A 20,630-nucleotide genomic window follows, 5' to 3' on the forward strand; every position below is an offset into this window, starting at 1 on the left:
AAGATTTATTTCTTTACCCGTGCCTCCTCCTGTCCCCCTTCTTTTTTAAACTCTGCACATTTAAAAAGCTTGGCTAAACAATCCACCAGGTGGGGGGACAGCTTTTCTATGTGGGCAGCTCTATTTCGGGAGCCCCCACCTCAGTAATTAGATTAACAGGCAACATATGAACAGCAGCCTCGGTCTCTTCATGCTTTATGCGATTGATTACACATAACTGATAGCAAAATATCTTGAATGGTGGCAGAAAAAAAAAAAACATGGATTTGTGAACTGTTCTATGATGAAAATGCAAATGAGAGGAAGAAAACAACGCAAGCTTTATTTTTAAAAAGCAATGCCTAGTAATCATAGTACTTGCTTTTTTGAGAAAGGGTCAGAAGTTACACATGAGTAGAAACTGGGGCCGTCGGTATGTTTGTTAGCTTTGTAGTAAAATAGTTTGAATATTTTGGTGCCCCCTTTTAACACAACCTAAAATAGAGGGGCATGACCCCGCAGGCAAAGCTTGTCTTTCTGAATTGATGAAGGCAGAAATTTCTTTTCTAACCACAATCCCTCTAGAGGCTCTGAATTTGAGAAAGCCTTTGAAACATGTTTTAACTACATATGCATATTAGGAAACTATTCACTTTTAAAAAATAAGAAAGCAAAATAAGTATTAAGAATTAAAATTCGTAAACACTCATTCAGCTAAATACAAGAAAAATTGTTTTTTTTTTGCCAAATGCCATTTGGTATTTTTTTGCAGTTTGCTTTTGCTTTCTGTTATTCCAGAGGATATCTCTATTTTCACAAAAAGTAGACTTCCATTTAAAAGTAAAAGAGGCATTGAGCAAACACATTAAACTGTAACAATTAATTTTTACTAAAAGGGCCACACTCCCTTTCCTCTCACCCTAACCCTGATGCTTTTCGGCAAATGTCTAAAATGTGTTGCTTGATATCCAGCAATTACAGGTTTAGTGGCTATTCAGGAATGTTGTTTGATACCACATTTTTACTCAAAAATAAATGCAACTCAGGCTGGGTGTGGTGGCTCACACCTGTAACCCCAGCACTTTGGGAGGTTGAGGCAGGCAGATCGCTTGAGCTCAGCAATTTGACACCAGCCTGGGCAACATGGCAAAACCCCATCTCTACAAAAAATACAAGAACAATTAGCTGGGCACGGTGACACGCACCTGTATTTCCAGCTACTCAGGAGGCTGACATCAGAGATTGCTCGAGCCTGGGAGGTCAAGGCTGCATTGCATCAGGATTGCACTACTGCACTCCAGCCTGGGCAACAGAGCAAAACTGTCTCAGAAAAAAAATAAAATAAAATAAGTGCAACTCCGTTTTTCCCTTCCTTTGTTCTGTGTTTTCATCATTTATTTAACAAACTCTCATTCAGTATCTACTGATGGCTAGATGTATGTGCCGTGACATATGCTCAGGAGTGTTCAGGATGACCATTCTGGTTAAAATCCCTCTCCTGTCACATCCCTCCTTTACCTACAATTGAGGGCCATGGGAATCTTTTCCAGCAAGCTCAGCCCTATTCAGTCCTGATTCTCAACAGGAAACATCTAGGAGACTTAGCGCATCAGCCTACAGGACTCAGCCTCCAGTTGCCTTCTTCTGGTGACAAACACTCCCAAGCTACCCTGACTGGCCCTTGCTTTCTAGGTTTCCATAACTGACCCTTTGTGGTCACCTTCTCATTCTTCAGTCCCTTCCCAGCTCACAGCCTGCCTGGAGCCAGAAGTGCAGGACCTGCTATCCTCTAACCAAGTCGTCCTCAAATGGGTTAAATAGCGGCCCCCCAACCTCACGCCCCCGGGAACATTTGGCAGTTTCTGGATGTATTAGTCCATTCTCATGCTCCTAATAAAGATATACTTGAGAATGGGTAACTAATAAAGGAAAGAGGTTTAATTGACTTTCAGTTCAGCATGGCTGGGGAGGCCTCAGGTAACTTACAATCATGGTGGAGGGGAAAGCAAACATGTCCTTCTTCAGATGATGACAGGAGAGAGAAGAATGACAGTCAGTGGGGCAGGGCAGCACCTTATAAAACTACCAAACCTCGTGAGAACTCACTATCACGAGAACAGCATGAGGGTAACCACCCCCAGGATTAAATTACCTCTCACCAGGTCCCTCCCACAACAGGTGGGGATTGTGGGAACTACAATGAAGATGAGATTTGAGTGGGGACACAGCCAAACCATATCACTGGAGACATTTCTGACCATCGTGATGAGGTGTTTGAGAGATGTGCTACTGGTATCTAGTGGGTAGAAGCCAGTGATGCCACTACACATCCTACAATATACCACATGGCTCCACATGATGTTAAGAAATACCTTGCCATAACCAGTCCTTTCCCCAATCCCCCTTTTCCTTAATAACATGCACGTGTTTACAGGAAGTTGGGCCCTTCACTAGCCCCAGGGAGGTGAACCTTGATCTGTTTAATCAAATAATGGTGATTCAATTTTTCTTGCCAGTGACTGGTCAATTAGCACTAAAAGCAGTCCTTAGGTTGGGCTTCTGGAAAAGATTTTCCCTGCTGATAAAAGGAAGGAGAATATAATAAATTGGCTCATTCCTCTTCTGCTGAACATTGTCACTGGCTTGTGATGCCTGGAGGTAAGGGAACCATCAGGGACCAATCGGGAACCAGCCAAAGAGGGCAATTCAAACATTAAAGATGGCTGAGCAGAGAAGAGAAGAACCTGAGTCTTTAGTGCTATCAATAAGCTGATGAATTAATGAACTCTGATCTGCCATCCCTTCTCTGTCTGCCTGGGATTCTTCCTTCTGGGATTACCTTCCCGCTGGCTTTCTTGTTTTGGGAAATAATAATTTTCCTTTAGAGTTTATTCTATTTTTGGATGGGTCTTTTGCCACTTGCAGTCAAAGGCATCCTGACTGATAGATATGTCCTAGACACTTGAGATATATGTACTTCAAACTGGAGCCAAGGTAGAACTGGAATTCGTATTTAATTTCCCTTTATCAGAGCAGGAATCCGAGCTCTCCCCCACATGCTTGGTCCCCTGCCCTCACAAAGTTCACTTTTTAAAAATCTAGTAACTACTTCTGTGAGTAAGTGGGTGCTAGAAATGCTGCATCCACTTATTTAGACTGTTGTAAAGATTAAATGAGTTGATATCTAAGCACTTAGAACAGTACCTGGAATTCTGTAAGTGCTAAATATGTGGTCACATCCTTGGTAGTAGTAGTACTGATAGTAGTAGTAGTACTAGTAGTGGAACTCCTGATTTTTATAAGCCAGTGAAACTTTGTTGCTGAATGCCTTCTGGGTGTCAGTTTGGCTAGGCTTATGAGTATAATGACATTTTAATCCCTGTTAGTACTTCAAGGCAGAAGAAGAGGGCCCCAGATTAGAATTGAAACCACAGACAACTCTCATCAACCTCCAAAATCCCAAGACTTTCTTAGAGAGTGGTTCTGGGTTGGTATAGAATAATGGTTATGAACATTGGTTCTGGGGCAGAGTACTGAGTTCCAAGCCTCAGCTCTGGCTTTTACTCTCTGTGTGTCCTTGGGCACTGCACGAGTCTGGATTCAATGAGAGGTTCAGAACCAATAAAATATATGCATACATATATCTCTTACATAATACTACGTCAGATATACCTCATATATATCATACATATGTAGCCTATATATAATCTATGTATTATAGAATACACATGTAGCATATATATTATATATCCATATCCATATATATGTATATAGATGTTTTACAGGAGTTTAACCTGATACAATTGTGAGAGCCAACTAAGCATCCTCCATAAGGCTGTCACCTTCATGTCTAATGCTGGAGCGCAAGGGGCAGGCAGTCGAGAAGGAATGTTGGACAAAAAGTAAGGGGAGATCAAGAGCAGGATAGAACCACCAGCATGAGCTGGAAGCCCATGAGAACAGACTAAAACCCGTGCTGATCAGTCCCTGCTGCCCCTGTTCTTGTGAGTGTGGAAGTCCTACCAAAGCGCAAGCCCTTCTTTATACAGCTAAACACGCACAACTGGCCCTGGAGTCAAGGAAACTGGGGAGCACAGAGCACTTGCAGGGCCAGCTGCTGCCTCATGCCAGTGAAGTGGCTACAACAGGGCTATCGCTTTTCTTTCACTCTCCAAATTTCTCAGGTTTTCTTTTGTGGCCTACCCTAACTGGAATCACATAGGGAGGGAATCCTGAAAAGTGTAGTTCAACCTAGTCAAGTTAACATGATATAAAGCTACCACAGTTAATATTATTAACTTTCCCTCAGTTTCTGTGTCCTCTCCTTTAAATAAGTAGGAATAACAATAGTATCTACCTCGTAAGATTCTTTTGAGGATTATTTTAAATAATGCATGGAAAATATTTAACAAAGTACCAGACACATAGTAAGAAAAGGCATATATCACTATATCACTATCTGAAACTGTGAAACTACTAGAAGAAAACATAGGGGAAAAGCTTCATGACATTGGTCTGGGCAATAGTTATTTTGAATATGACCAAAAAGCACAGGCAACGAAAGTAAAATTAGACAAATGGGGCTGCATCAAACTAAAAAAGTCCTGTTATTATTATTGGTTTAAGTATTCTTCACCAGGCCGAATGTGGTGGCTCGTGGCTATAATCCTAGCACTTTGGGAGGCCAAGACAGGTGGATCACCACTTGAGGTCAGCAGTTCCAGACCAGCTAGGCCAACATAGTGAAACCGCATCTCTAATAAAAATACAAAAACTTAGCTGGGTATGGTGTCATGCACCTGTAGTCCCAGCTACTTGGTAACTGAGGCAGGAGAATTGCTTGAACCCAGGAGGCAGAGGTTGCATTGAGCCGAGATTGCACCACGGTACTCCAGCCTGGGCAACAAAGTGAGACTCCGTCTCAAAAAACAAACAAAACAAAACAAAAATCTTCACCAATATCTAAAAGGAAATCTGGTGTAGAATTAGGAGTTAGAATATTTTGTTTCTTGAGGGGTAAAGGCATTAAACTTCTCATGAATCTAAATATAGGCTGGTCACTGTTATAGGGAATATGTATTTTTTACAATCTTTTATGGTAGGTATTATTATACCTATTTTAGATAAAGCAGTTGGAGAAACTAAGGAACAGGAAGGCTGAGTAACCAGACCCAAGGTCACACAGTTAGTAAGTGGCAATGCTTTATATATATATATATCATCCCAAGAAGAAAAAATATAAGGTGATTAAAACTGAATGATGAGAAAGTAGTATTTAAGTTGTAATTTGAAAGATGAACAAGAGTTAAACAAATTAAGAAGGCAGAAGAAAAAGCACATGCAAAACTAGAGTAGTAAGAAGAAACCTGGCACCTTAGAGGAGAGAGGAGATGGGGATGGCAGGAGTATGGGTAAGGAGGGGAGGATGAAGGGGCCATCAGGACCTGCTTCCACTTCATTCTCCGTGGAATAGGAAGGCCCAGGATGGCAGGAACTGTGTATGTCTTGTTACTCCAGCGTTCCCAGCACTTGGAATAGCACCTGCTGGCATATGCTAGGGTGTCACTAAATATTTGTTGACTGAAAGAAAGGGTAGAGTGATAAGATCTAATGTATGTTTTAAAATCTCCCTACTTGCTGTAAAGTATGCTATTCCTTGGCTCCTTCTAGTAACAGGGAACTCATCACTTACTTTCTCTTGGCAGCCTTTTGGTATCTGAATACAGCAGTCATATCGTTCTAGGTTTCCATTTCTGCAGGCCAGCAGCCTCAGGTTTTTGGCTTCAGTTTCCCATATTCAGGAACCCTAGTCAATGCTATCCAAAAGAACTTCTGCAAGCATGATATGACCTGATTTCAAAACATACTACAATGCTATAGTAACCAGAACAGCATGGTACTGGCATAAACACAGACACACAGACCAATGGAACATAATTGAGAGCCCAGAAACAAACCCACATGTTTAGCACCAACTGATTTTTGGCAAAGATGCCAAGAACATGTAATGGGGAAAGAATAGTCTCATCAATAAAGAGTTCTGGGAAAACTGAATATCCACATGCAGAAGAATAAAATTAGACTGTTATCTCACACCATGTACAAAAATCTACTCAAAACAGATTGAAGATTTAAATGTAAGACCTGAAACTGTGAAACTACTAGAAGAAAACATAGGGGAAAAGCTTCATGACATTGGTCTGGGCAATAGTTATTTTGAATATGACCAAAAAGCACAGGCAACGAAAGTAAAATTAGACAAATGGGGCTGCATCAAACTAAAAAAGTTTCTGCGTTGCAAAGGAAAGGGCCAACAGAGTGAAGACAAAACCTACAGAATAAGAGAAAATATTTGTAAACTACACATCTGCTAAGAAGTTAATACCCAAAATACATAAGGAATGCAAATAATTCTATAGCAAGAAAACAGCTCAAGTTTTTACATGGGCAAAGGATCTGAATAGACATTTCTCAAAAGAAGACATACAAATGACCAACAGGAATATAAAAAAACTGTTCAACGTCACTAATCATCAGGGAAATGCAAATTAAAGCCCCAATGAGATACCATCTCACATCTGTTAGAATGGCTACTATCAAAAAGATAAAAGATGACACGTGTTGGTGAGAATGTGCAGAAAATGAATGTCTCACACACTTTTGGTGGGAATGTAAATTAGTATAGACATGAAAAACAGTATATAGATTCTTCAAAAATTTAAAATAGAACTACTATATGTTCCAGCACTCCCACTACTGGGTATACATCCAAAGGAAATGAAATCAGTTTGTTGAAGAGATATCTGCATTGTCATATTTATTGCAGCATTATTCATAATAGCCTAGAAATGGAATCAACCTGAGTGTCCATAAGCATATGAATGGATAAAACGTGGTACATATACACAGTGGAATACTATTCAACCATAGAAAGGAATTAAATTTTGTTATTTGTAACAATATGAATGAACTGGGAGGACATTATGTTAAATGAAATAAGCCAAGGCGGACATCACTTTCAAAAATTTTGGTTATGAAAGAAGTATCATGCTTAGACCAAACAGGGACCTTGCTTGGGGCATGTGCTTAAGATAGGTCCCCAGTCTGGGTTCTCTACAGCCCTATGCATCTCCATGGGGCAGGAATCCATGGGGCCACAGAGATACATGTTCACCTAGAGCCTATATATTCCCTTTTAGGCCCAGGAATTCTTTGCCCAAATAGAACCAAGCTCATTTTCAAAGACTGCACAAACCCCTCCCAGGTCTCTCTGCCCAAGGGGTGGATCACATCACTGGTATGCCTATCACCAAATCTAAGGCATAGCCCAGGAATGGCTGTTTGTGGGGCTTGGGGATGGATTTCAGATATTCAGACCAGGTGTCAACACTTCGGGGTGTGTGGCCCTTCATAATGTAGGGTGAGTAGTAAAGTAGGGTGGGATTCCATGTGTAGTCCTCACAGAAGGTAAGCCTCCATCTGTAGGCCTCACAGGAGTTACAGGACATTTCTAAGAGGTAGTTACAGACAGACATAAGGTCAATGGAGAGTCCTTTTGAAAATGAACACAATTTGAAAGAACCAGTGATGAAGGGAATATTAAAGCTAATATAGAGAAAATATGAAGCTATATATAGAAAGAATAATGGAGAACAAGGTCCTTGTATCAGTCAGGATTCCAGCAGCAGATTTTCTAGTGCATATGCAAGAGACTGTTTGTAGAGGTGTGAGTGGGTAAAGGAAATAAACAAAGGATATTAATGTACTTAAAGACCAGCAACAGTGGGAAGCCATTATATCCCATTATGTCCATAGGTGTGAAAGGGCAGAAGGTTGAAAGGACAATGTTGCCAGAGTTCAGTGATCTTGGAAGCTGTAGCTACAGTCCCTCCCAGAAATGCAACTAGGCAAGAAGGGAGTGGGAGGAATAAATACCTCTTCTGCCTTGAGTTGGTGCTAGTGCTTTCCATTGATAGGAATCAGCTAGAAGAATCTAGCCAGCAAGGTATCCCGTGTCAATGCATGGCCTAGAGGCCAGCCTCTCAGGGCAAAGCAGGAGGGAGAAAGAGTAGACAGTGGGGTTTAGAAGGGTAAACAAAAAATAGCCAACCAGCACAGTTACCAAGGAGGCAGGAGGGGACTTCTCTGCAGGGATGTGAATAGAATGGAGGGTAAGCTGGCAGAAAGGAACCTCTCTGTCTGATGACCATCTCTTTTCTCTCTGCAGTGGGAGGGGAGGTTGATGGTAGATAAAGGTAAGCAGGCAGGCGATTGTCTTATTTCTTTCTGCAGATGGAAGCCGGCATTTGGTCTTGAGGCCTTTGTGTAGTATAGTAATACCATAAATAAAGCTATTTTCCTCATTTCTTACCAATGTAAGAGAATGTCACATTCTCTTATGCCTCCCTCTCCCTTCCCTACACTGACTAAGTAGAACTGTAGAGCAGGCAAAAGTCCCTGGAGATTTCTCCTTCTCTCTTTACTGCATTAAAATCTAAGCCTCAGGCCCAGGCAAATAACTCTCCAGCAATTTAGAGGCTCACACAATCCAGAATATTTCCCTCTCAAGCACTGGCTCATGGTTCAAAACAGCCCCTCTGATAAGTCCCTCCTTTGGCCAAATCAAGACTCCCTACCTGTTAGAAGAAAAAATAATTTTTAAAACTAACTTTCACTACATTATGAAGAACTAGTAGCTTTGCCTCCAATCCTCCCATGGGTGTCTACCTCTTTGTCCCAACAGGGCAAATCTCTAAATCTCAAACGGAGACAAAATGAGCTTTGATGTTTAGAGGCAAGGATGTTTCTCCCGCACTCCTCCAGTTTATGGGTCCTGATTCTAAACATAATTTCTTTTCCTTCTGTTGGTACTCAGAAAACAATAGCCCAAAATATGGCGCTTTGGCATGCTGAGTGCTTTGAACAAAGGAGACTGAAAGTCCTCAGAAATAAGCCTCAGACACAAAGTCTCTCACTGACCTTCTGCCTCTCCCACTTCTCCTTCTGAAGTACAGGGAGTGAGTGGCTTGCTCTGAAATTCCCTTATCTGACTGAAGGAAGTTCTTCCAAAAGAAACACAACTATCTTCAGCCCCCTCCCTAAGAATCTCATCAAACCATCAGGGAAGATTAATCACTTGGGAAAGGATTGTAAGTCATCACCACACCCAACAAGCTCTTCTTATTCTTCTGGAGGCTGCTCCAAAACAGCTTTTAAAAAGAAATTTAAAAAAAAAATTTTTTTTTTAGAGACAGAGTCTCAATATGTTGCCCAGGCTGGTCTCAAACTCCTGGAATCAAGTGATCTGTCCACCTCGGCACCCCAGAGTGCTGGGATTACAGGTGTGTGCCACTGCACCAGGCTAACTTTTGTTTTTTTAAGCAGAGATAACTTATGTACATCATAAGACAACCTTCATTCACAGCACAGTTCTGCTCCTCTTGCCTTGGACAAAAGCAGCCCTTTCAGAGAAAGAGTCTATACCCTTTCCCACCCAGCACCAATTTCACCTTCATCCAAGCCTCTTTAACCAGAAAATTCCAGGAGAGAACATCAATAGTTCCAGCTTGGGGTTAGGGGAAGGCAGAAAAGGCAAGAGAGGGAAAAGATGATGGAGCATGGCGTGGAAGGGGCTCATTGTGGCACTCCACCAGTAACCAAAGCAGCTAAAAAGTGAGGCCCAGGACAAGGGGAGTGGGCCAGGGAAGATCCCCTCCCACTTCTCACCAAGAACTGGAGAGGAGCAGTAGGCAGGGCAGCCTTTTTGAAGGGAGGGATGTGGACCAGAATGTGAGGGTGGCGTGACCTCCAGGCTTTTGCTCTTGGTACCCAGTGTATCCTGAGACCCCAGGAATGAGAACCCAGTGTGTGCAGTCCTCCCCAGCTGGCAGATTTGCCTTAGGCCTCTAGAGTACTCCACTTTCCTCCCCTCCACCAAGGCAGCACCCTAGAACCTGGAGGTGCTGTCCTTCCTGTCATCACACTGGGCTCAGGGACTGGGAGTTGCTGGGCCCCTTCACAACGCAACAAAGAGTTGAGGGTTTTTAAACCTCAGGAAATCAGATTTGAAAGGGCCCTTAGAGAGCTTTCTAGGGCAACCCCTTGTTTTACCCATAGGGACACCGAGGCCCAGGAGACAAGAACGTTTTCTAAAGACATACAGTAAAGTGAAATGCATCCAAATGTGAGTTAAAAGAATATTTAGATGCTGGAGGATCACTTGAGGCCAGGAGTTGGAGACCAGCCTGGACAACAAAATGAGACTCTGTCTTTATTATTATTTTCTTTTTTTAAAAAGAAGAATATTTAATCCTGCAGTCTGTGAAAAGCTGGTTAAACAAGGAGAAACAATGGCTATGTTTAAAAAGCTTTAAAAAGGAGCAGTATGAAATTAATTTCCCAGACAAGGGGGCAGAGATAATGATAGAGAGAGAAAGCACTCAAGGCTGGGCTTACCAAAATTTAATTTTGATTATTTTGAACGGTCTCATATATCTTTGGCCCAACATGGTTTTAATATTGCTGGGGCAGAGGGTTGTCCAAGAAGGTAGTTAAAGTAAACTTTCTCCAAGTCCGCACTGCAAGCCCTGTGCCACCCTACAGAGATCCCCTTTCTTCGGGTTAAAAAAATATAATAATAAAAAAAAAGTAAAAGAAAACACCAAAAAAACCCACACACACACACAAAAACAACACACAGTTAACCACCTGTCAGGGCTGAGGATACAATGAGGCTCCTTGAAAAAGAGCTTTTCATGCATGCGTAATATATTTGTTCAGCTATTCACTTAATGAAGCTGATAAATGTGATGCAAGACAATAGTCAAGTTAATCTATTTAGTAAAATGTTTTGAGACTTTCAGGCTATGTTAAGGAGGGGAGCGTCCGGCGACATTTTCATTTAAATGCGCTCATCTCCTCTCTTAGGCAGCACAAGGGGGTTCAGGCAATCTATGTGAATATAATTTCTTATAAATGTGTCTTTAATGGGTTTAATTCACCCTTGCCAGCTGTTTTGGGGGCTATTTTGTAAGAGCAAAACAAACGTTTCGGGCTTGGAAAGCTAGTTAAAATTAGTTTCGGTCAGCGAGGCCAAGCTATATTTCCTGCAAACCATCTGCTTGATTGGCACAATAGAAGGATTTTCAAGGAAAAAGAGGGGAGTGCGTGTGAAAGGGATGGGGGGTGAGGGGGGAGACACTAGAAAGAGCTGGGGCAGCGGTAGCTCCTAGTGGCCTATTCTGAAGGTGAACCCCTTAGAGCTGTCTTAATAGAGAGGCTTGCAAAGAGGGACTGGGGCGGTAGGAAAGCTCTTTCAGTCCGAGCCTCGCAGCCCTCCTCCTTCGCCTGGCCCGTTAGCTCCCTGCCCCCACCCCCTCACCCCCCCACCCCAAAGCCAGGCGTCGGGCGCTTTTCCCTGTCACCGCCCGGCGTCCGGCCAATCTTCCAAAATGTGCTCTCACTCTGTTGGCTGCTACGGCAGGGAGCGTGGAGGCCTGGGGGTCCGAAGCCTGCGAAGGGTGACCTTAGCGTTGCAGCCTTCCCGAAACGGACACTTGCCATCTTTTCAGAGGGCGGGGAAGCTCACTCCACTCTCTACTTTGTAGTGTCCGTTTCGCCTCGCTTGCTGGCCTTCGCTTATCCAAGAATTCCAGGCACGGCCAGCACTGGAGAGGGCCGCGCTGCTGCTAGGACTGCACTGCGCCCAGGGCAGCAACATGCTCGCTCTCCCCTGCGATGGGGGAAAGGAACCCCCAGAGTGCGTTCCGACACGCTCTTTCTACTATCCAAGGGAGGTTTCGGCAGCTTTGGCCACCTAGGCCCGGGGAACACCAGCCGGATCTGCTGCGGCCTCCCCCGCAGCGTAGGCAAGGACCTTAAACCCCAAACCAGGGCCTCCGATTCTCTCTTTTCCCCTCCCGCCTTCTTTTCCCTTGAAAGAGAAATAGAAAGCTCAGCCTTGAGACAAACACTGCGAGTGATTTCTCCGAAATAAACTTGAAGATAACGACATAACAATGAATGGCAGGACGCACGAAACCCCACGGGCTCAGGTCAAATGGCATTAGTCACAGGTCTTAGCAGCAGCCGCCGCGCCGCGCCGCGCCGCGCAACCCCTTAGGCTATCGCGGAGTTTGAAAAGACGCGTTCAAGGAGATCACTTAAAGTAAGATCCTTTCGTCCAATTTCTTGCTTCCCTAGGATTTTGCCTTTTCACGAGCGGCCAGCCCTCGCGCCCTCGCCCCCGCCCTCACTTTTCCTCTTTGGCGCTTTAGGAATTCTTTAGGAGGCTGTGGAGACCGACCCCAGGAAACAGGGTCCACGTGGATCGCAGCAAGGGGTTGATCCACCCTCCAAAAAATAGTAGGGTAGATTTTTAAAACCCGAAAAGTTAGTAGCAGTTAGTCTATAGTGAGGCAGAATGGCGGGGGCTTGGGGCGGGGGCTGGGGGTGGCATGAAGCCTGTCAACGGGCAGGAAACTACACCCCGGCAAACGCCCCAACAGGGAAGGAGGAGGTGGGAAGGGCTCACTCTGACTTCAAGTTCTTACCGTTCCCCCCCTCCAAAAAAACAAAATCCAAGTTGATTTTGGCAAATATAGACTATTCTGATCATCCGGAAGACTTGGACAAGCGCTTCACCGGTAGGGAATCAAACGTCCTGAAGCCCCCGGAGCGTCCTTCTGGGAACTGGCAATTGCCCAAGTCCTTAAGACGCGGAGAGAAAAAGGGGTGGGGGGCAGAGGGAAAGGGAGTGGGAAAAGGAGGGAGGTGGGCCTGAGGAAAAAAGGACGGGAGAGGAAGGGAGAGAGCCAGTCTTATTGCAGTGGGAAGCTTTCTCGTGGCAAGGTTAAAGTGCAGGAGTTCAGATAGCTTATACTTTTCTCACATATGTTATTGCAAACTTCAAAAAGAGGAACTTCTGACGTTCTTCGACAGATCTCCCTTTTCCGTTTCCAGGGAGGCGCTTCCCATATTTAAATAGCCCCTTATTTAAAAGTTGTTTCTTTCCTGATTGGTTTTCTCCCTCTGCCCATGAGCGTGAGCAGTCTTGGGCTCAGAAACTCCGTACTTACGTCATCTTCTAGCATTAATTCGCTTCTGGAGCCGGGCCCTAAATAACTTTTTAATTTGAATCAAGGGAGAGTTTTAGCGGGCTCCGTTTCTGGTTTAATGTGATATAAATCGCAGATGCACTTTTATTGAATGGTTAAAGCAGCGACATGGAGATCATCAACACAAAACACCCCGAACAAAACCATCGAGAGAAATAAAGCTGGTTAATAAGATTTTTCAGAAAGCTTTGTGTTAAAAAGCAAAAAGGAAAACCAGCTGAAGGTGACAGTTAGTTCATGGTTAATAGGATCAGGGCGGCCTGGCGGGGCTGCACACTTCTCTTTGGGGAGGTTCAGCCACACTAAAGAGATGAATGGGACATTTAACACATCTGTTATCTCGCCGAACAGAGAAATGGGGGGAATCGAGTCTTAGTGCCACCTCAGCCCCAACCAGAGGAAAGCGAAGGGACTGTCTCCAGGAAGATTCTTGTTTGAAGCCCCACATTCAGAGGAGGCTTTCCTGGGGTAGACCAACATTCTTGGGAACCGCATCCCTTCCCTCTGGTTTTCACGTGTTTGTGCGTTGTAGTTAATTAAGAAGCTGCCAAATCTTGGGCCAAGTTAAGCGCCCCGCAAGTGGTAGGGTTCGCTGCTCTGACTTAAAATGTCAGGGCTGTGAGTTTCAACTTAAAATGCCGAGAGCTCTCTGTGGTTGGAGAACGGCCAGCATAGCACTCACAGCCATTGGATACCCTTGCCGGAGGCAGTTTCCGGTCAGCCTGAGCTGTTTTCAAGCGGAATCCTGCCGCCCCGCAGCCCAGCGCAGCTCTCCTCCGCTCCTCCCTCAAGGTGAGGTGCGGAGAGCCCCTTGCAGAAACTCCTAGAGAAAATCGTTTTCCAAGTTGCCGGGAATTTGAAGGAGACTCGTTTTACTGTTCAGGTATCCACCAACGCTCAAACTCAACCTGTCTCCCGAGATGAAATAACTCCAGACCTCTCCCCCACTCTTACGGACACACATCCAGTGGTCCCAAAGCATCCACTTCCAAGTCTCCCTGAGTCGTCAGAATGGGACTTCTAACACTGATTTCACTCACCCCTACATCTGCTTTACGCTTCAGCTGGATTAACGGATAGGGTTAGAGACCGGAAAGGGAGTATATTTTTATGTCCACTGACTTGAAACTTTTCATTGCCCCACCCCCATAAGAGGGAGGGTAACTTTGCTGATAGCCTGAAGATGTATTTCTATGAATATTTATTGATTTATTTTCCAGGCTTAGCGGGGGAGCTGCAAATAAATTTAGTGCGTTCTTTAAATAATTCCTTTTCTATGAGGCAAGATGTCATCTGAAACTTCTAAATAGGCATTTAATTAGCCCGGGTGTTGCTTCGGAACAAAAACCTTCCGCGAGAGCTTTGGGGGCGCACTGTATTGCAAAGAGGCGGTCGATATGCAGAATTGATGCGCGCGGGCCTTTGTTGCCGGCCCATTGTGCGGGCCATGCTTATGAAGACTAATCCAATCATAAATTGCACCCCTGCGCCAATCAGAGCGTCCAGAGCCTCCGGCGAATGAAGCTCGAGTGGAGAACTTTGTTGAACTTCATTGTCAGAGCTGTCACTTTTCAAAGTGCTTTAGCGGGCGGGCCACTATAAAACCATCACCTCGACGGGAGGACCACGGAGGACTCGCAGACGCCCAAGTGGGATTGTTACTTGGAGACGTTTGCTAAGCCCAAGAGAGAGGACACTGCGGGGGCGGGAGGGGCGGGAAGCGAGGTGTTTACCCTCCGGCCACTGAAAGAAGGGTTATTTCGCCCGCCCCGCGCCTACCATGATGTTCCCCGGCCTCCTCGCGCCCCCCGCCGGGTACCCTAGCCTCCTGCGGCCCACGCCCACCTTGACGCTGCCCCAGTCCTTGCAGTCGGCATTTTCTGGCCACTCCAGCTTCCTGGTGGAGGATCTGATCCGCATCAGCCGACCCCCCGCCTACCTGCCCCGCAGCGTGCCCACCTCCAGCATGTCGCCGCCCAGGCAGGGGGCCCCCACGGCCCTCACCGACACGGGGGCCTCGGATCTGGGCTCCCCGGGTCCCGGGAGCCGGCGGGGCGGCTCTTCGCCGACTGCCGTCTCGCCCGCCAGCGAGACCACGTTTCTGAAGTTTGGAGTGAACGCCATCCTCTCCTCGGGGCCCAGAACAGGTAAGCGAGGGCAGAACCCTGAGGGCCCGTTCAGGTACCAGGCATGCGCAGAGTCCTCCTGGCCTCAGTTTCCTCTAGCGAGCGGGCCCCCACACACATATCGGTGCACACACATACGCACTAACTCTGAGACCCTACGTCAGGCAATATGAGAATAGTCCAGTCAATTCCGGGGAAGAAAAGCCTCCAGGCTCTCCCCATCCTCGGAATGAACTGGAGCACACGCAGTCTCATCTAGTGCAGTAAAGCTGAGCGCACGCCCCTGGACGTCTGCGTTTCTGCCTTCGAGCTTCTAGGAGAGTTTTTTTTTTTTTTTTTTAAACTCAATATGATATGTTTATTGGATTAGCTAATATTATAAATCTCCAGTTTCTTTCATCCCCACTCAGTCCTACCTATCTCGTTAGTGCCCAGGATGGAGATTGGGGTAGAGTGGGACTGCGCAGAGAATTATGTTGGGGGCAAAGAAAAGAGTTTTACAGCTAAGACAATGTTGGGAAGATTTATTTTACCCTGTCAACATATAAGAAAGATGTCTTTGAAACCAGATGAAGGGCTAATTATATCGTGCGTTCAGTGTGCTATACAATAGGCAAGTACGTAATCAGATTCTTTCTGTCTCCCTCTCTCCTTTCTGCCCCCCTCCCCTGCCCGCCAGAAACATCCCCAGCCTTGCTCCAGAGCGTCCCTCCCAAGACCTTCGCATTTCCCTACTTCGAAGGGTCCTTTCAGCCTTTCATCAGATCTTCTTATTTCCCAGGTAGGTCTTGTCCCCCTTCTTTGCGCGAGGCAGGGCGGCGCCCCAGCCCCGGCCCATTGCTCCCTGCTCCGAAGCCATATTTCTCCGTCCACCCCTCGGGGTTATGCTCTGGTTCAGAGGTTGCGAGGCGTACAACATTCATGAATCCGTCTCGCCAATTTGATGCCCTATTTAGCACAAGCAGTGACTGCTTGACACTTTGCACCAATTCCCTGCTCTACAAATTAGCAGGAATTGTCATGGTCCCAATTTGAGGCGGTTCCCTTCCCGGCGAGGAGCTGTTGGCATCCCTTCACGCCGCCGTTTTCCCACAGAGTCAGTGCACTTGGCCACGATTCCCCACAAAGGTTTCAGCACCATGACCAATTGGTCAGCTCCTCCGGGCAGCCACACACAGACCGGCCCTAGTCCCTCCACGCCGCCGAGAGACACCTACCAGCCGGGGCTAATTTCTCTTTAAGACTCATTCAGGTCTTCGGGCTTTTCACAAGACCACATGGGGTGCCCTCTTGTGTGGGATGCCTAGGGCTGCCCAGGGGGAGGGGGACTAGATCCTCCCCCAATCCCAACTTTCTATTTCCAGCCTGATTTCCAAACCCCTTCTCGTACTCCTTTCTCACTCTGTCTTATAAAACAACGTTGATCTTGAAAAATAAGAAGCAGTTGGAAGAAAGCCCATAATTGTCTCCCAGCCTAAAGGAGCAATACCTTAAACAGCTTCCACCAGGTTTTCTTCCTGTAACCTCACTGATGATTCAAACTATGGCTCTAAAACTCTGCCACTGATCAAAACTAAAAGGGAGGCAGAAGAGTCCCTATAAAGAGAAGAAAAACTGGGTATGGCCTGCGGGGGATGGGTAAAATCACGACAGCATTCCCAAATATCAGCAAAAGAAACAAGCAATTGATTTTTTAAAGGGGGAGAGAGAATTCGCCACCCCCCCCCCAGCACCACCACCACCACCACCACCACCATTCACACTGCTGCTAATAATGGAATTTGCTCCCTTTCTCCCTCATCTCAATGCTCTAACAAAAACAACCCGAGCTTTATAAATAGCTTTTCATGTCCATTTAATGAAAACGATTCGGGGAAGAGAAGCCTCTGCCATCAGTATTCTCCCAATGGTCTTGGCCTGCAGTTGTGTTTAGTTTGAAAGTGTAAATCTCTTTTGTCCCAGTAATATATGGCTTTCGCTGCTTGTCCTCAGTCTTTTTCTGTTAGTTCATTACTACACAATTACCATTCACGCTTCATTAGAGTCTCTGTTTCTTTTTGTTTTGTTTTTTTCTTTCGCTTAAAGCGAAACTCTCCCCCCTTTTATCATACCAATACCCATTGGGAAGCAGTCAATGTGCTAATTAGCTGCCACTTTTCATGTATTCGGGCCGAATTCTTTACGTTTCGTGGGGGAGGGGAGGAAGGATTAATATTAAAAAGATGAATACTTATTGGATTTTTCAAAAAAATCTAAATCGGATTTTTCCCTCTTTATCAAAATAGTAAAGCACCTCATTTTCATCTAAAGAATGCAAAAGCCACTGAAATGATAAAAGCTTAGGGGAGAAACCCAGTGGCCTCGGTTGGATATTTTATTTTTATTTTTGTAATTTATTTTTTCTATTGCTGTTTTAGCTGATGTACGCAGGTTTGTTTCCCTGGGTCCACTGAATGGAAAAATGAAACAGGCTATTGTGGGGGCTATTTTCTGTGTTTCCGTGGTTTTACCTAATCCGGGTTTGCACGGTTGAAAGGGAAAGTTATTTGGGCGGAAAGCGCTTTTCACTCTCGCAGGTTTGTAGGTTCGTGGCCTATTCTCCAGGGGGAGAAAAAGGAGCGCTTTAAAGAGATGAAGGGATCAGAGCGAAAAGCCAGGGAGAGCCGTGTTGGGGATGGGGGGCGTACGCCCACTCACTCGCCACCTCCCCCCACCCTGCAGCGTCCTCCAGCGTCGTGCCCATCCCCGGGACCTTCTCCTGGCCGCTGGCGGCGCGCGGGAAGCCTCGGCGGGGCATGCTGCGTCGAGCAGTCTTTTCCGACGTGCAGCGCAAGGCGCTAGAGAAGATGTTCCAGAAGCAGAAGTACATCAGCAAGCCCGACCGCAAGAAGCTGGCGGCCAAGCTGGGCCTGAAAGACTCGCAGGTGAGCGCAGTTCCTCCACAGCACCACCCCCCCCGCCCCCGCCCTTCACCCCTCCCAGGCACACCTGTCAATTGCAAGGGTTCGGAAACCGCTTAGGTCCCACTGTACAGATGGGAAAACCGAGGCCTAGAGAAGGAGTGAGTACACGGGCCACTACCCTCGAAGCTCCGCAGGATAGAACTCTTCTCTCCCCACCCCCACTTCCCTCCTTCTCTCCCAGGCTCAGCGGTCCCCCAACCCCGCCCTTCGGGGCAGGATGGCAGCAGGTGGGGCAAAGGAAACCGCGCGCTGATGCGGGGGCGGAGTCAATGCGGGCATCCACCTGTACTCATTTCTGGGGGTGGGGAGCGGACACAGCCGGAAGGACAGAGCCTGCTCCCCACTCCACTCCCCGCCCGGTGCGTCCCCCGGGGCCCCAGATATGACCGCTGCTTCTCCCTTCCTCTTGCCTGCCGGGACATCCTAGGTGAAAATCTGGTTCCAGAACCGACGCATGAAATGGCGGAACTCCAAAGAGCGCGAACTCTTGTCTAGCGGGGGCTGCCGCGAGCAGACCCTGCCCACCAAGCTCAATCCGCACCCGGACCTCAGCGACGTGGGCCAGAAGGGTCCTGGGGACGAAGAGGAGGAGGAGGAGGGTCCGGGCAGCCCCCGCCACCGCCTGGCCTACCACGCGTCCCCCGACCCCCCGCACCTGCGGGACCCACGGCTGCCAGAGCCGCTGCCCCCCTCGCCCGCGCACTCGAGCAGTCCTGGGAAACCTTCGGACTTCTCAGACTCCGAGGAGGAAGAGGAGGGAGAAGAAGAGGAGGAAATCACCGTGTCCTAGAAGCCGCTCGCACTCCAGAGTACTGTTTTTAAGTGCTTTGAAATTGAAGAGGTGGGGTCCAGTCTGCGCGTTCACTTTTGCCCGTGCCCAGATGCTGCCTCTCTCGACTGTAGAACCATCACCTCGTTGAGGGCGCCACCGGCCCTGCGGTAGCCCCAAAGAGACATTTCCTTCCCAAAAAAAAAAACCAACTCCCAATAGTCCTCCCCACGTAAGTTAACTTTAAGTTTTGGTCCCAGCCTTAACTTTTCAGCAAGGGCTCCATTCTATTTTGTTTATTGCAAACTGTTTTAAACAGTGGGGTGTCCTACGTCCCATGGCCTGGACCTTACTGTGAGACAGGCCCTGCTGGTCGTTAGCAGCAACCACCCTATATGGTAGGAAATTTGTTTATGGAGGAGGAAACCGAGTTAGGAGTGAAAACACCAAATCATATAACTAACTCCAACAACCTTGACTGTCTAGATCCCTCCACCTGCCCTAATAGGTAGCAAGGGGCTCCTATTCCACTCCAGTCTCTCATCTCCACCCCCCACCCCACTCCTGTCTCCCCATAGGTGTTCTCTTAGAAAGCTCAAGATTTTCAAAAAGGAAAAAACAAAAACAAAAACAGTATATATATATTAGTGCCTTCTGGTCCAAGGCACAACATACATATTGAGTCTTCTCTGTCACCTTCCAAAAGCTCTCTGGGGAAAGAAGTGAGTTCTCTAAAGGGGGAGAAGGAGCAGTCTCTATTCTTGTATGTGTGTTTTAAAGCTTTTTCTTTTTATTTTCTGTATCCACGGTATACACACCACACACTCTACCTTGTGCCCTTTTGTTATTCCTAGGGAGGTGTTGCTGAGCTGCAAACCTCCTGGGAAATGGGCACGGTGTGGACAGAGAGACCTACACAGCCTCTTTGATTTTTTTTAACCGAACTTTGCTGTCTTTGCACAGCTCTTATGAACTGTACACTATTTTGTACACATGTGTTGTATGGATATTTTATACCAAGGAGATTGTGAATGACTTTAAAGGACGGACCAGATTTCTTTCTCACTCTTTTTTTTTTTTTTTGCAATGGCTTTTAAACTTTAAAAAGGTAGCTGTTTAATTGTATAACTTATAAAGAAATACTTATTTTGTATTTTTACCATGTACAGATTTTTATATATGTATATATGTATCAAATGAACAAATGCCAAATAAAAAGTAGAATGGATGAAATCAATGGTCAACTGATGTCATTAATTCACAGAATGGTAGAGCTGAAAGGAATGGAGCTATTCTAGCCCCAAGGCTGGGTTTCACAGGAGGTAAGCTGAGGTTCAAGAGGTGCAGCCACTTGTCCAAAGCCACCCAGCTAGTAAGTAGCCATGCTGGAACTAGAAACCATCTGACTCTCAGGCCAGTGCCTTTTCTGTTTTCCTGTATCTTAAAGTAACCATATTTGCTATGTTACAAGTAAAGGAGCTCCAGAGTGATACCAAAAGTTGAATTTGCAATAAGCCACCTCCTCTCCTCTAAGGACTGAAATGATGGGCTGGGAGAAATTCATGCAAGTCAGTCTACGTGGCTCAAGTTTGTAATAGTTTTTCTTTTCCTCCTTGAAGGCATTTTTCCTGGTCCTCAGGGAAGCTTCAGAACTGGTCTTGACTCATTCCTTCTGTGT

The 20,630-nt window shown here is 46.2% G+C and overlaps 1 protein-coding gene across 1 annotated transcript; it reads left to right on the plus strand.

Moving 5' to 3' along the window:
* The first annotated feature begins 14,456 nt into the window (after positions 1-14,456).
* On the plus strand, positions 14,457-20,185 carry DBX1 (developing brain homeobox 1). Its single transcript, XM_005578398.5, has 4 exons — positions 14,457-15,241; positions 15,900-16,001; positions 17,942-18,144; positions 18,611-20,185. Exons 1-4 carry the CDS (start codon positions 14,875-14,877, stop codon positions 18,971-18,973), a joined length of 1,035 nt encoding a protein of 344 aa, XP_005578455.1. The 5' UTR covers positions 14,457-14,874; the 3' UTR covers positions 18,974-20,185.
* Positions 20,186-20,630: the final 445 nt, after the last annotated feature.

Source organism: Macaca fascicularis, chromosome 14, assembly GCF_037993035.2.
Source record: "Macaca fascicularis isolate 582-1 chromosome 14, T2T-MFA8v1.1".
NCBI classification, from domain to species: Eukaryota; Metazoa; Chordata; class Mammalia; order Primates; family Cercopithecidae; genus Macaca; species Macaca fascicularis.

What these genes read in the sequence shown, in the direction of transcription:
- DBX1 (XM_005578398.5), top strand. Translation starts at nt 14,875, where the DNA reads ATGATGTTCCCCGGCCTCCTCGCGCCCCCCGCCGGGTACCCTAGCCTC. An exon ending in CTCCTCGGGGCCCAGAACAG is followed by an intron (nt 15,242 to 15,899) that starts GTAAGCGAGGGC and finishes CCTGCCCGCCAG; the next exon opens with AAACATCCCCAGCCTTGCTC. An exon ending in CAGATCTTCTTATTTCCCAG is followed by an intron (nt 16,002 to 17,941) that starts GTAGGTCTTGTC and finishes CCCACCCTGCAG; the next exon opens with CGTCCTCCAGCGTCGTGCCC.